The sequence below is a fragment of the Prunus avium genome, chromosome 6, assembly GCF_965620075.1.
Source record: "Prunus avium chromosome 6, drPruAviu1.hap1.1, whole genome shotgun sequence".
Classification (NCBI taxonomy): domain Eukaryota; kingdom Viridiplantae; phylum Streptophyta; class Magnoliopsida; order Rosales; family Rosaceae; genus Prunus; species Prunus avium.
In genome coordinates this window covers 35,979,050-35,993,778 of record NC_142289.1, presented here as the reverse complement: position 1 = coordinate 35,993,778, position 14,729 = coordinate 35,979,050, and the positions used below count along the sequence as shown (strand labels likewise).

At 37.7% G+C, this 14,729-nt stretch overlaps 3 protein-coding genes across 5 annotated transcripts; 2 read left to right on the top strand and 1 right to left on the bottom strand.

Annotated features, from left to right (window-relative positions):
* The first annotated feature begins 3,880 nt into the window (after positions 1–3,880).
* OFP17 (ovate family protein 17) lies at positions 3,881–4,628 on the top strand. Its single transcript, XM_021954896.2, has one exon. The coding sequence runs from the start codon at positions 3,881–3,883 to the stop codon at positions 4,430–4,432; it is 552 nt and encodes a 183-aa protein (XP_021810588.2). The 3' UTR covers positions 4,433–4,628.
* Positions 4,629–4,758: 130 nt separating this feature from the next.
* LOC110753836 (MYB family transcription factor) lies at positions 4,759–7,300 on the bottom strand. 3 transcript variants are annotated; one of them, XM_021954816.2, is made up of 2 exons: positions 6,891–7,284; positions 4,759–6,389 (listed from the first exon to the last, which is right to left on the bottom strand). In XM_021954816.2, the coding sequence occupies exon 2, from the start codon at positions 6,378–6,380 to the stop codon at positions 5,058–5,060; it is 1,323 nt and encodes a 440-aa protein (XP_021810508.1). In that variant the 5' UTR covers positions 6,381–6,389; positions 6,891–7,284; the 3' UTR covers positions 4,759–5,057. The 3 variants fall into 3 exon arrangements, with proteins under 3 accessions (XP_021810508.1, XP_021810507.1, XP_088110329.1); XM_021954815.2 differs by having other exon boundaries at positions 6,887–7,283; XM_088254203.1 differs by having other exon boundaries at positions 4,760–7,049; positions 7,163–7,300.
* A 4,922-nt stretch (positions 7,301–12,222) lies between these two features.
* LOC110753834 (EPIDERMAL PATTERNING FACTOR-like protein 6) lies at positions 12,223–14,151 on the top strand. The gene is made up of 3 exons (XM_021954813.2): positions 12,223–12,897; positions 13,036–13,079; positions 13,766–14,151. Exons 1-3 carry the CDS (start codon positions 12,786–12,788, stop codon positions 14,021–14,023), a joined length of 414 nt encoding a protein of 137 aa, XP_021810505.1. The 5' UTR covers positions 12,223–12,785; the 3' UTR covers positions 14,024–14,151.
* The last annotated feature ends 578 nt before the right edge of the window (positions 14,152–14,729 follow it).

Sequence of the window (14,729 nt, the reverse complement as noted above, 5' to 3'; positions counted from 1 at the left end):
GAACAATTTTGCTTTTAGCAATTCTGAATGTACTTTGTAAACACCATTCACAGTATGGGAGCATACAATCGCCAGGTATGCCATTTGGATACTGCGTCAAATCAATAGGTAATTAATGGTCAAATTGCTGAGACAAAGACATGGAAACCAGGTAACTGAGTTGATGACTTTTCTCCAAACTTCTAAGAGAGTACATTTTCTTCAGAAACATGCAGATAAAAAAATAATAATAATAATGATAAAACTATGTTTCTTCTTCTAATAAGTGAACATGATTTCCAACATAATGGTGGAAAAGAAAGAAACTATCATGTACCCGAGACCTCAAAGATTTTTAATGTTTACATGGTGGACAGGGAAATCATAGAGTTCAAGCTATCTGTACAATTCTTAACACGGAATGCTAACTGTCCCAGCATCTATAAAAACCTCAATGATAGGCATAATGGAAAATCATCATCTCATTGAAGTAGCCAGTTTCTGCATGACCATATCATCTTTTGATACAATACAACACATATTCAAAATATATTATAAATAAGCAATAAATAACTGCATTAAGAAGAAACAAGCAAACCTGAAACAAATGCTTATCGGGGTACAATACACTACTTATATTTTCTGCTTTCTTCTACAAACAACAGCATTGATGTAATCTCCAGTATTATAAGCTTCCTGGATGTGTGGATCATTGCATAGAAAAATTAGTCTCACCTAAAATTTATAGGAGGCAAGAGATGGATTCTATTGAAACATGAACAATTGGATGAGAGATAGCCACTCTTTCATTTGGGATTTCCGTGGGATATTTATTAAAAATGCATTTCTTGAAATGCATAATGTTTAATGTTAGTAAAAGACACAGAAAAAAAATTCAAACAAATTAATCACAACTTTGTATAAACTGTTTCTAAAAGAAAATATGATGTCTGAGAAACAGGCAAATTATCTACTCGCAGGGGTGAACCACAACTCCCAGATTCCACTATCAACAACGTCAGGAGAAGTGCTTTTGGGGAAGGTAAATAGAAGCAAACCACTCTTTGTCAGCTTAAGCAGCGAAAGAAGAGGACTTGTGTCTCCTTCCCCATTCACCTTCGCAGGAGACAAAGGAGGACCATTTTGAAGATCATCTGTCATTGCCCTTATGATTACAAACAAGTGATGTCACTAACAGAAGCTCGGCATCTCATTGCATACGAAGTAAAATTAAAAGCGATACCATTATGGTCCCAAGAGTTCGCAGTAGCCTCCTCGCCATCTGCATTCTCCTTGGAAAGCTCCCTTCTTTTAGAAACGGCTTCTTCTTCTGAACTGCAACTATTAAACAACTGAACATACTGAAAACATGGACATGGAAACAACTTGTTATAAAAGACTATTGATTTCAGCTGAAACCTAAGAAGAAGATCATGGGTAAAAAATTGAAGAAAAAATAAAGCTTCAAGACCAAAGTGAGCGCTTGAGCTGGAATTGGTGGAGTTGGCAGAGGGATGAATTGAATTTAAAGGGTCTAGCCGCGCGGCAATACTTTTTAAATATATTCGAATATTTAAAGCTTATAGCCGCGCGGCTATACTCTTTAAATATATTGTCGTTGCCGTTTGTGAGGTAAACGTGTCGTATATTTAGAGTATCTCTTTAAATACTCGAATATATTTAAAAAGTGCTGTACTGTTTAAATATATTGTTGTTGTCGTTGATGAGGTAAAGATGTCGTATATTTAAAAAGTATAGCCGTGCGGCTGTACGGTTTAAATATATTTTTGCTGTTGTTGATGAGGTAAACATGTCGTATATTTAAATAGTATAGCCCTCTTTAAATATTCGAATATATTTAAAAAGTATAGCTGTGTGGCGCTACTATTTAAATACTCATTTAGGCTGTTCTGTCCGTGTATTTCTTTCAAACTATTATACATTCATGTTTGTATTCTAATAATAAACACTACAAGGAAATTACTTCAAAATTAGCTCTTTTCTCTTTTTTAGGTAATTACCGAACTTTTTGTTTTTTTGGTTTGAAAAGATGTTTTAAAGGTTAAGCTCTATTCTTTTTCTTTTAATTACATTATATGTTAGATAAGTTAAATTTCTAATAACACTAGTATTCAAACTTAAGAAAAATATAAAGTTAATACCTTGGTCCTTATTTCAAAATAATCACTTAGGCCATCTCCAGCCATGGGCTATATCCCAAATATAGCCCTAAAATAATGCAAAACCCATCTCCAGCCGTGGGCTAAATAAAATTTTGGCCAAATTTGGAGGGCCACATTTGGCCCTTTAGCCCTCCAACCAGGCCACATATAGCCCACCTTTAGTCAAGGCCAAATTTTTGTGGGCCCATGCATTTGCTTTTTAAAAGCCAATAGTAAAGTGAGTTGATGTTATAGGTGAATATATATAATAAAATATGAAGGATCCTAAAACATAGCCTTGCATGGCTGGAGATGGAAAAATTTAGTCCTGCACTATTCTTTAAAAAATTAATATTTTGGAGGGCTAAATTTTTAGCCTTGGACTACATTTAGCCCTATGACTGGAGATGGTCTTATGACCCCAAATGAGCAATGCCAAACGGACACTTAGTGTGATTTTGGTCTCTAAGTTGGATATTGTATGCAAAACTTGGAATTTAAAGGCATGATTGCAAGAACCCGGAAAATAAGGTGAATCCTTAAGGATGTGTTTTGTTCTATTTTATGAATTATGATAGAAAGATTGTTGATTAACTACAATAGAAAACATTGTGGGAGATGCATTTTATATTGGATATAGGCTGTACAATCAAATAAGATTTCCTAAAATATAGGAAGCATGACATTAGAGCACATTGGTGGAGATGTTTTTAAAAGGGTAATCCTAGGGAGACCATCTATTTGTACCATATTTGTGTGAAAATTCGGAGAGAGGTCCAAAAGCCGCGTTAACGCAGCTAATGACACCCAGTCTGAAAATTCGGACTTTTCTCAACAACAAAAAAACAAGAGGAGAGAAAGGTTTACTTTTTTTTTTTTTGGTCAATGTTTGGTTTCAAAGAAACCAAAACGGGATAGATTGCAAATAGAGCCAGAAATACACGAACCAGGTAAAAGCAGCTAGACCTCAGTTCAAGGCTAGAACCAAGCTTCTTACCCAATCAAATTAAAAAAAAAAAAAAAGGAAACAACAACAACTAAGAAACAGAAAGAAAGTCCGTAATACAAGAAACTGAGACATGCTGCACCACCAATAACCAATTGGCAAGGCACCCAATGCAAGACCAAAACCACCAGAGAAGTCACAAGAGCCAAAGAACCGAGAGGAAGATGGTGATGGATACGCCATCACAGCTACAGAGAGCGCTACCATAATCCGAGAGGTAAGTGCCAAAAGCACTTTAAAAGCATCCTCAACAGCAATAGTATTACTGAGGAGAGATGCTCCAGAACGTAACACGGTGGAGAAGATCCAACAACGAGACAAAACCGCAAGGAATCGGAGGAGAACAAGCATAATAGGAAACAAAGACAAACACACAAAAACAAAGCTGCCGACATAACCAAAAAGAGAGAAAGGTTTACTTCATTTCATGGTTTGCCACTTACTTGACTTCCAATACGTGAACCCCATTAATATTAATTTTTAGTATTAATATTAATATTAGCACCCAACGAACAAAGCACAAAGTCTCCCTCCATCTCTATGTAAATCCACCAAGCAAAAACAAAAACACAAACACAAACCCTCTCTCCTTTTGTTACACCAACTGTTGTTATAACAGAGATTTTCTCAAAAGCAAAAGCACACACCACCTGTGCTGTGCTCCCAAAACAAGCAACAAAAAGGCAGCACAATCACCATCCCTTCAATCTCACTCTGCTTCCAATCATTAGAGATGAGGTTGAAGGCACCAATTGCCTTAAGATCCAAGGTACTCAAACCATGCAGAAACTTGTTACAAATTTTCAGATTCAAACTCAAAAAACCATTCTTTATAAGAGCCCTTCACTCTCGTCCTCATTACACCAAAGTTGAAAAGGCTCAAAAGGCTCCAAAGAAGAATCGGATAACGGGGTTCCTGTCAGCTTTCTGTTCAACCCGGAAGCCGAAACGGATGGATAGACTAGCGGCGCTCAAGAGCTTCTCTGAAAAAGGGGGCGATGGAAGGCATTATCCATTACCCATTACACCGGCTTATTTGAAGGCTATGGCTGGAGAACCGGTGGCTTCGGGTCATGAAGAGGTGCAAGATGCATGCAGGAGTTTTGAGAACTATTTGGTGGAGATGATTATTGATGAAGGGAAAGTGAGGGACTTAATGGATGTGGAAGAGCTTCTCTATTGCTGGAAGAACCTGAAAAGCCCTGTTTTCATTGATTTGGTTGGCAGATTCTATGGAGAGCTGTGCAAGGACTTGTTTTCCACTAGCAGTGATGAAAGTTCATAGTGATTCTTCAATATTCAAATTCTTTCTTTTAAAGGCATAATTTTTTTGTAATATGGCATGTAAATGCGGAAATGATTCATTTTATCATGCTTCTTCATTCTTCACCAAGGCACCAAATCCTCTCAAGGATACCATTTCAGAAAAGCAAAATATTGATTTCGTTTGCAGGTGGTAAAAACAAAATCCAAAAGAATTCAAAGCACAATCTGATTAAATTGTATTGTACTCCAAAGCAATCATCATTAAAAGTTCTGCAAATGAATCAAGAAACAAGCAATGCATTCCCAAAGTTGAAGAAAGTGGCAATGATTAAATTCCGGAAAGAAATAAAAAGACACATGGAAATAAAGAACAATATCCATATAGATGTCTATTTACAGTTTAGAAAATGATTAGCCAGATTCTTGCAGTCTACCATATCCATATAGATATGTCAAAACTTGAAAACTGGATGTTACAAACTCAGATTTGAGAGTTAAATCGATTCAACTCTACCAGCTGTAGTTTGGAAAACTCCGACAATTGCTCTCGGCTAAGTTGAACTAACTATTAACATTTCATAACAAAAGTTAGGTTCAGCTAATTACCAGTTGGTCAGTAAACTGTAAACATTACCAAGGGACGATTACACTTTTGGTTTTGAAACATACACGCGAGACCTCACAATTGTCTCTCCAATTCTAAATCCAGGCATGACCATAAACTCGACTTGTCCTTCACCCAAGACAGCTGCACCTTTGCCATCTTCCTCCACAGATTCCATATAAGCATCTGAGAATTTGCTTCCTCTTGTGACAGCAAATATTTTTGCTTCAGAATCTATCGAAGGTGCAATGCCATGTAAAACCCAAACCCACATTGCCATTCTCACAAATATTTGGTAGAATGAAGTCCTTGGATGCTTGCCACTCAATACAAGTGTCCTGTGATCCAGATGCCCAAAGAACCATGATTCCATCATTGGATGAACAACTAGTAGATACTTTTCTCCACAGAATCTGGCAAAATCTGAATCTGGGTTCTCTATCAGGGCATCCATTGGGTCATCATATCTCATAATACCATCCACATTATAAGCTTTCAATGACATCCCATAAAACATTCTCCTTGCAATGTAGGCTTCAAATGCGTACTTCTTGTGGGACCTTTTTGAATATGCAGCTTCCACTTCCACTGCCTTTGCCGCAAGATCCAAATCCCAGCCTGAAGCTTTCATCAAGCTAATTAAAGGCTTTGCAAAATCATGAATGGATTTCGACGCAGCTCTGTAAGCATCCTGAAATGTAGTATTGTTCCAAACCCGTGCATTCTTCCTTTGCAAACTTATCTGCCTTACATTCTCAGCCAGTGTCACATTCACCAAGTCCAAATCTCTGAGCTCTTGTTGCAGGCAGATTATATCAGAGTTCTTAACTTCCGTTTGAAACTTCAACTCTTCCAGCAGCTTCTCATTCAGTTCAACCTTCTTCCTCAGGATAGCGGAATGAGATGAATCAGACTCGGGCTTCACACATTGCTTCTCCTTATACACACGCTTCATCCTGCAGAGAGATTCAAGCTCAGCCATAAAATGTTCATCTGCAGCTACAATCTTTTTCGGGTTATAGGGTACATGAGCTTCCTGAAGCTGGATATAAGCTAATTTCAGAGCTGACACAATGTCAAACAACTTGGATAACTCGGCATCCCCACACATACTGCTTGTTCTCGTAACTTCCATGGGCTGGGGATGGATTTTTACGCCATCACACTCTGTATCCTCGGTCACATCACTTCCATCTTCACCCAAAGGGGCACTAATGTTGTTGGGGTTGTTGGGATGCTGTTGATCTTGGTTTTCAGATGTAAACACACCAATGGATCTCAACTTGCAAACTTTGGCAAACTTAGAGACAATATCAGATATGTTTGAGGAGGGTTTAAGGGGTTTGGTAGTAGCAAACTCCATTCCTTCTTCCTAAAAAAGGTCAAAACACTGAGAACTGATACTGCAGATCTAAATACCAACGGCACTAACAGCACTTTTGCTTCCACAGCATAAAAAAAAATCCCAATATGATATAACTTGTCTCAAAATGGGCGCAGCAAATCCATGAAACCCGGCTAAGAAACAGCCCACTAATATAACACTTGCACAGTTGCACTAGTATTATATACACCAAAAACCCCAAAATAATGCAAAGCCCTTTTGAGGATCAAAGACCCAAAATCAAACTAGAAACAGAGACCAAAATTTCAACAAGGACAAAGCCAACCATGTAGAAACTTGAGCACCAGCAAAGCACAAAACATACAAAAAAAGGGCAGAGGCCAAAACTCAAAAAGGAACAAACTTTTACAAAACCCAAAAGCCAGACAGCAAGAGAAGCGATTCTAGAGCAGCAGCAGCAGCAGTAGCAGAGCACATGCACAACAACAACAACAGCATTTGGGATTCACAAAACGAAAACTTACAAACCAGCAAGTGAAGGAGCTAAACGACGGCGTTTCAAGAGCTATATCGTGTTGTTGGTCTCCAATGTCCAGTCTGAGCAAATGTGTTGAGGCTTGAAGGGGGTTTGGTTTGGTGCAGCAGCAGCAGATGCCATAAAATCATATTTTAAGCAAAGCATTCATACTGCAAATCACAAATACGCGGTGTTTGGAAAAATGTGATGTGAGGTTCCAAGTTTGGTGATTTAAAAAATAATATTATTTATTTATTTTATGGGAAAAGGAACTAAACCCAACTGGGAATCTTTACTGTTTGTGTTTCTGAAGAACCCTCCTGCTCTGCCTGCCACCATTTTGAAATTCTTGCTCTGTCTCTCTGTCTCTCTCTCTCTATTTTTTTATTATTTTAATTTTCTACTTTTTTTAATTTTAGTTTTTAGAGAAAGAGGCGCACGTAGTTACCAAAAAGTTATAAAAATTAGGGACCGCACGCTAGTTTCTTTTAACTTCTGTGTCAGAGGCTCAGAGCGTTACGCAACCCAATGCCGCTGTGACAATTTTCTGCAGCTTTGGATTTCCAGATTCAATCGCAGCCGTTTATCGAAATTGAATAAGAGACGACGTCGTTTGAGCTGGACCGGTGTGGAAAGCTAACCGCTCAGTGCTGCTCAGTGCTGCTCAGTGCTCACCAACAACGTGATCAGGAGTGAGTGTTCATAGTCCGGTTTTGGGCTTATAGTCGGATTTCCCGTTTAGCTTGTTACGATTTTTTTTTCCAACAAAGTTAAGAATGTTACTAAACTAAATGAATTACATTGTTAAATTCAATATTGTCTACAATACTTCAAATTCAAATTTGTTTGAATTTGATAAGTTTGGATTCTTACCCCTAATTTAGGATCGAAGTTCGAGCTTATGAGTTATTTTTACACCTGTAACGCATATGATTTTTCGAAAGGCTTTTAGGCCACTTCTAGCAGAGCCCGCAGGCAAGGGCTGGGGGCTGTTTGAGCCCAAATTCGGTTTCCAGCAGCAGAGGCTGGCCCGAGCAAGTTGTGGGGACCACGAGCCTGGGCTGACCCGAAGGCGGGGGGAGCCCGAGTGCTGGCCCAAGGACTGGTGCCACATGGCGGCTTCTGGGCTGTCAAATTCATTTTTGTCCTTCAATCCAATGGCAGAAAATTTTTCCAGCAAAAAAAAAATGAAATTTAAAAAAAAAAAAAACCCAAATTTTGAAATTTGAAACCCAAAATCTCATCCGAAAATATTGTCCAAATTAATTGTTTAGGTAAACAAATTTGTTAAAAAAACAAAAAAATGAATAGCATTTGCCATTTGCCATGGCAACTGCTGAAAGTGCATTTTACTTTTTGCAATAGCAGGCACTATTCATGTGAATAGTGCTTGCCCTAGTCCCCCCTTCATGGCAAGGATTTCACTGCTGGAAGTGCCCTTAGGGCAAGGCCTCTCAGTAGGAAAACCAAATTTTGATAGGAAGAAGGCCTAGTTTTAGAAACTGTAAAGTGTAAAGTGTAACTAGAACTTAGAAGAGTAGTTTGCCTTGTTGTCGAGATGGGTTAAACTTAAAATGCATGATCACGTGAAGAATCTGAGCTGAATGGATGTGTTGGTAAATGTATGCCTAAAAGGGACAAGAAGTGAGTACGATTTTAGAAAGTGGGAGAGAGATGCAAGCAAACTCCAAAACTTCAAAACATTAAATATTGAGAGAGTTTGCATGAAGCCAAGCTCATGAAAACGATATAAAAATGAGGAAGAAGGGTGGGGGGACCGTCTTTACTCTCTCCCACCTGCATTCCTCCTATCCTAGCCATCTCCTTCACTTGTTTTGTTTCTTCTTCCTGTTTTCACATATGGAACTCTTAATTAGTTAATAGCTCTTAGTCTTGGTACATTATTACCAGTACAAAATCATAAGATAGATAGTAGATAGTGTGAATAACATTCCGTTTGCGATTTCGATTTTGATACTTAATTGCTTATGAAAAATTAAGTGTTACGCGCTCTCTTCGCTTGTATTCTTGCACTCCACCGAAGAAGTAGAAATAATATTTGTTACTATGGGAGTGTTATTTGCACCCTTCGGGAATAGTACAAGTATCAATTGCATGGTCAAATAACAAGTTTGAAATATACTCAATTTAGCTTGGTGGGTTCTTGTCTGTGATAAGACAATGAGTTATGTTTCAGCATATCTTTTGTGGTCCTATTTTCGAAGATCATGAGCGGGGTTGGACAAAATGGAGACACAACACCTTCAAGAAAAAGAAATATGAAAACCTTGTAATTAAAATGCAGATATTATTTGCCCTTCTACTGGAGTCATTGCATTTAGGGAGTGAGAATATCCTTCAAAAGAGAATACTAAGGAGAGTCGCTCACGAGTTCTTGGATGTTCAGAACAGTAATAAGTCTTATATATGCATTCACAACTGAGAGTAGCTCAGTCGTATACGAAAGACTGTTCAAAAGCATAGCTCTTTCTAAGAATTCAATACCCTACCATGGGCACCAACCATTTATTAAAGTATGTATGAGTATGACACGATTCAGATTTGATGAAATCTAGCAAAATTGTACGTGTATGATGTATACCACACAAGAAGGATTGAATCCAGACCAGAGATCTAATAGCCGCTAAAGTGTCCTTTTTCCAAGAAGAAAAAAAAAATGGTATGATATTAATAAGCTCAAAGTGATTCCCATATGTCAAAATCACACAATAGTGCTGTCAGCTTTGTTCAAAGAAATGTGAAATGCAGGAAGAAATTTGCAGAGGGCCTGTCAGGACAAGAGAGGATTGTTTGCCCACACATTTAACCTATACATTTCCCATATCCCTCTATCAATCAAACGCCAAAGCTGTGGTGGGACAAAGGCCAATTTAATTCAAGTTTGAAATTTATATTCACATTTGACTAAGTGGGATTATATTCATACACATATATATGTGAGACAACGACTGTTGGACTTGGTTTCTACTAGCAAAGAGGAAGCCTAAGAAAGCAAAGGGCATCAGAGGCCTACAGAGCAGAAACAAAAGCATGGAAACAAGAGCAGGTTTGCAATTTTGCAGAGAGGCTTAATAAGTTAATTTCCCTTTTCTCTCCACATCTACATTGACCAATCCCCACGCTTGCACCAAACAGCTTATTCATTGCTAGGGACAATAAGAGTAATAAAGTTAAAAACATGTGTTGTTCTATATGGTTTTTGAGTGTCCGGTTGATACATATGCAAAAATAACTCATTATAAATAAAAGGAAATTCTACATATATGTCAAACTGTAATGGGCAGGTAAGTAGAAATTGCTACTTCCAAAGCAAAGAGCCAAGTGGTCAAGCCATCTATTTGAAATGTTAATGTTTGCAGAATGGAAGGTTAGTTTGGTAAGAGTGGCTGCAGATAAGGTTATATATATATATTGAATAATGGGAGATTCACTATTATATCCAATATAGGAGCCCAAATTATTATTAAAAAAACCCTATATAAAATAGATTTTAAAAACACACCCAAAGCTCATTTACAACATAACAAAAAGACTTTTAATTTCTTTTAAATTACAAAACTGCCATTGATTTCTTAAAACAAACCTAACCTCAAAACCTAAGCCCAAAACATTCAATAGGACATCAAAGTAATTTAATAATAAAAATTAAATTCAATAGGGCCAGTTGTCATTTTTTGAATTTTTTTTTGGGTTTGTTTATAGAAATTAAACGGTGTAGGGTTTATATATATTATTAGTGCTAAGAATGGGTATATGACTAAATATTTCTTGAATAATTTGTCCATGTTCTATGTCGTTCTCTATTGGCAATTCATGTTAGGAAAAAGGAAAACACAGGGGTCTGTCATTTCACTATCTCCCCAGAGAGTACATATGCTTATTCCATCATTAATTCCATGAGAAAGATAAGAGATTTAGCTTCCAAATAGCAAATTTAACTTCTTCTTTTTCCTTAAAAGCTTAACTTTGTAATGCTGCAGTGATAAGCAAAAGTAACTTTTCCTCACATATGTTTTATCTTATTATGTTAGGAATCCATGCTCTTTTTTTTTCAAGCATTGTACTTGATGGGAAAGTTTGCCATTAATTCTGTCTTCTAAATGATCTTATGCATTCAAAGCCCATAAATTTTTTAGGTTAATTTATTAATTCTTGGAAATTTAGCCAGGGAGAGGAGAGGACATCAGAAAAGACATACTGAAACCATGAATTGAATCAGAGACGTGTAGAAAGTTAGAAAACCATGGGAAGGAAGAACAAGTAAACTGTGAATTATATACTGTCCTATATGGTGGCACTTACCAACCCATCACCAAACATTCACCATTTTCATGCTTGTGTGTTTGGACAATTTGTCCACACCTGATTTGCCTTTGGAATCTACAGGTTTCGTTGATTATTAGGGGAGGGTCCAGTGGCCAGCCAATTTTGATCAGATTCAGTATGCCAAGACAATCCCATCCCATCCCATCCTTTTGTTGCCAGAAGTGTCACAGATTAACGGCTTGGGATGTTTCATCACAGCAGCTTTGATTAGATGCTAAACAGTAACCAGGCAATCTCTCATTAATCTCATCATAGACCAAATGGCAAATGCCTTCCTTTCCCGCTATTTTACTATCTCCGGTTGATAATGCTATATTATGTGAAAGTGTTATAACGCATGTCATAGCATTATTAGTCGTTTCATGGAAGTCTTTCAGGTCCACTGCTACATGTTACAGGACAGTATGTACTTTTTGTTTTTTATTTTTCCCAAGAGTCCAAAGCAAACAGGGTGAAAAGGGAATTGGGGTTTTTAGACAGAGGCATCTAAGCCCTGAAAGATGGTTGGTGTGCATAATAATGCTGCAACAATTTCTATAAGTTGCCAACTTACAAATATACAACAAAAATAAAAAAGAGGTGCCTAATTACCAAGTTCTTTATGTTAACCACTTCTAAATATGATGCATGCTCCAATGGGATTTTTCTAAACTGCGTATTTGTTATGGGAACGCGGTTGTACCGTGAGATCAATGAGTTTACCTTTCTCTTTTAGAGTGTTGATTAATCACAATCTAATATATGTGAATTTGTACGGAAGATCGATGTACTTTCCTCATTGTTTAAACATCATTGCACCCATGAGTGAAACCCAAAGTGATGATTGAGATGACTTAATTAGGAGCATGCTATTTGTTAATGCAGTAAGATATTTTGGTAATATTAATTATAAGAAAAAGGAATTTTTAATACAAGACATTAAAGACTAAAGAAATGAAAAAGGATGAGGCAGAGGTATAAAATAAATAAAAAACAAGGAAGATACAGTTAAACAAAGGTGGGGGTGTGAGAGGAGGTCGGAGAAAAAACAGAGGGGAAGAGTGTGGGCTGTGGAAAAGTGAGTGCAGAGGAGGTAGCAGAGCAGCAGTTGTTTTTGCATTTCTGGGTTTGGTAATTGTAGAAAGACAGTAGAGAAAGCCTGCAAGAGAATCAAAGAACCAAACATGGCAAAGCTTAGGAAGAGACAATCCTCATAGATTCACCTTTCTTTTTCAGTTTTTCTCCTTCTCTCTCTCTCTCTCTCTCTCTCTCTCTCTCTCTCTCTCTCTCTCTCAGTAACACTTTTCTCTGTCACACAATTCCATCTGGTTAAATATACCATCCCTACTTTTTCCAGCTCCACAACCACCCCACTCACAGAACAGAGAGGGAGAGAGAGAGAGAGAGTTGAAAAGGGGAGGCTTTAAGAGCTGAGATGACAGTTGCAACATGGGAACCTAGTTAATCTCAAAAAAGGGTTCAGAGAGAAAAAAGAGAGCTTGCTAGAGCTCAGTTAATATCAGAAAAAGGTTGTGTTCTTGTGCCATTGGTGGGTTTTCTGAGCTTCCCTCTTGTTGTTCATGGAGTTGAAGAGACTGCACAGACTAAGGTTTACGATCAGCAAGCCCTGTCTTTTCTTCTTACTCTCAATTTCTGCCCTATTCACCACCATCAGCTCAAATACATGTCCAGGTAAACAATCAAATTTCCGACTTCAATTTCTCCTACTTTCAGCTACCACTATTCTGTCTAGCTAATCTCATTTCATAAGTCGCTCGTCCGTGTCTCTCTGAAATTTAACACATTTATCTACCTTGTGTTAAAATCCAGATAGCAGGTGTGCCTCGAAAGCTAAAGCTGGTACATATTTTCAGGTGGGTTGGTCCATTATATATATCTTATCTTTTACTTTCAAAATTAATGAGCATTTTTGCATCTTTATGCCATTTCTTTTTCCCATATGAATCACATCAATAACAAGTCTCTAACCTTGACCAAGTTTGACTCAATCTGTGTTTGATATAGACTGCATATGAGATTCAAAAGACAAATACAACAAAATAGAAACTATGTATCTTTTTATTATTTGATCAAGCCACCATGATGGGTGATAAGTAGCACACACTGAGGGCAGTGGTCCTCTTGATGTGGTCCATCCTCAGAAAAATGGTCTAGTAGTAGTAGGCTCAGTCAGCTAATAAGAAGCACACTGCACCACTGGCGCAATTTCGCACATAGCTTGGAAGAAACTACTTAGTTTCTTTTTTCTTCTGGTTTATTGTCCTCTTCTGAAAATTCTAACGCATCTCGGTAACTTGCGCCTGCTGTGCTCCGCGCCTAACCTGCAAACCATGTTCTATAGCCTGACTCCCGTGAACAAATTGTTCTTGGGGCCAGGCCAGGCGCACGTTAGCATTCATGAAGCTGCAATGACATGTGAGATATTGTGACCACACTCGGTGGTCAGTTCACATTATTAAAAAACTAGGTGCGCAAAAGGGTTGGTGTTAATTGTGCTATAATTTCTAATTATTGGGAGATTAATTCTAATTTGGTCCAGGAATTTGGGAAGCAAAGTGGCAATTATATGGAGGGGAGGATCAATATGAGGGAGCAGAGGCTGAACATTCCTTTGAGCATGGCAAGGAGGTACTTGAGTGGACCTGGATCGTCGCCGCCTCGGTGCACATCCAAGTGTGGCAGGTGCACCCCGTGCAAGCCGGTTCACGTGCCGGTGCCGCCTGGGACGCCGGTGACGACAGAGTATTACCCGGAGGCTTGGAGGTGCAAATGTGGCAACAGGCTGTACATGCCATGAAAATATATGAATAATGATCATATCATGATTCATGCTTTATGATATTATTTTGTTTGTGTTACAACTAATGTCTCTACTTTCTAGCTGATCATGCTTATTGTTAATAAAAAAAAGGAATATTTATAGGACTTCAATTTGTGTAGAAAAATATATATACGTTAACAATTTGACCGAGTATATTGTATTATGATCGGTATGGAAAATATTGTGCCAAGCATTATTGTGGTTACATGATGCTTGAGAAGGAAATGGTTGTTGCTTCTTTCTACAGGTTGAAACCTCCTAAAGTGATGGTGCCTCAAATTGTGTTAATGGGTTAATTGATATTTCAAACAAATAGAAGTTTAATTTTATTGTACAACACTTTGAATATGGACCTCTAATATCAACTCATGCGTCACGTGGTCATACTAACATAATATTTTATCTTTTTTTTTTCTTCAAAAACTAAATAATAGAGACAGTACGAGTTCTAGGAACTCCTAACAAATCATCATCAAAGATAGCCTGAACCCAGCTACGAATCTCATCATACTACCGTAATATTTTCTCCTTTTTGAGGCCAAACTAGATCAATTTCTACTCTAGACCTTTTTCTTTTTCTAGGCTTTGCTGCTTTAAATTTTGATCGAAACATGAAATTGGCTTTTAGCACAAATTCAGCATTTAACCATCTATTGTCAAGAAGAATGAAAGGTATGGGCCT

Coding starts and splice junctions, on each gene's coding strand:
- LOC110753836 (XM_088254203.1), bottom strand. CDS start 6,380: ATGGAGTTTGCTACTACCAAACCCCTTAAACCCTCCTCAAACATATCT.
- LOC110753834 (XM_021954813.2), top strand. CDS start 12,786: ATGGAGTTGAAGAGACTGCACAGACTAAGGTTTACGATCAGCAAGCCC. Junction 12,898..13,035: donor CAGCTCAAATACATGTCCAG/GTAAACAATCAA, acceptor GTTAAAATCCAG/ATAGCAGGTGTGCCTCGAAA. Junction 13,080..13,765: donor AAGCTGGTACATATTTTCAG/GTGGGTTGGTCC, acceptor AATTTGGTCCAG/GAATTTGGGAAGCAAAGTGG.
- OFP17 (XM_021954896.2), top strand. CDS start 3,881: ATGAGGTTGAAGGCACCAATTGCCTTAAGATCCAAGGTACTCAAACCA.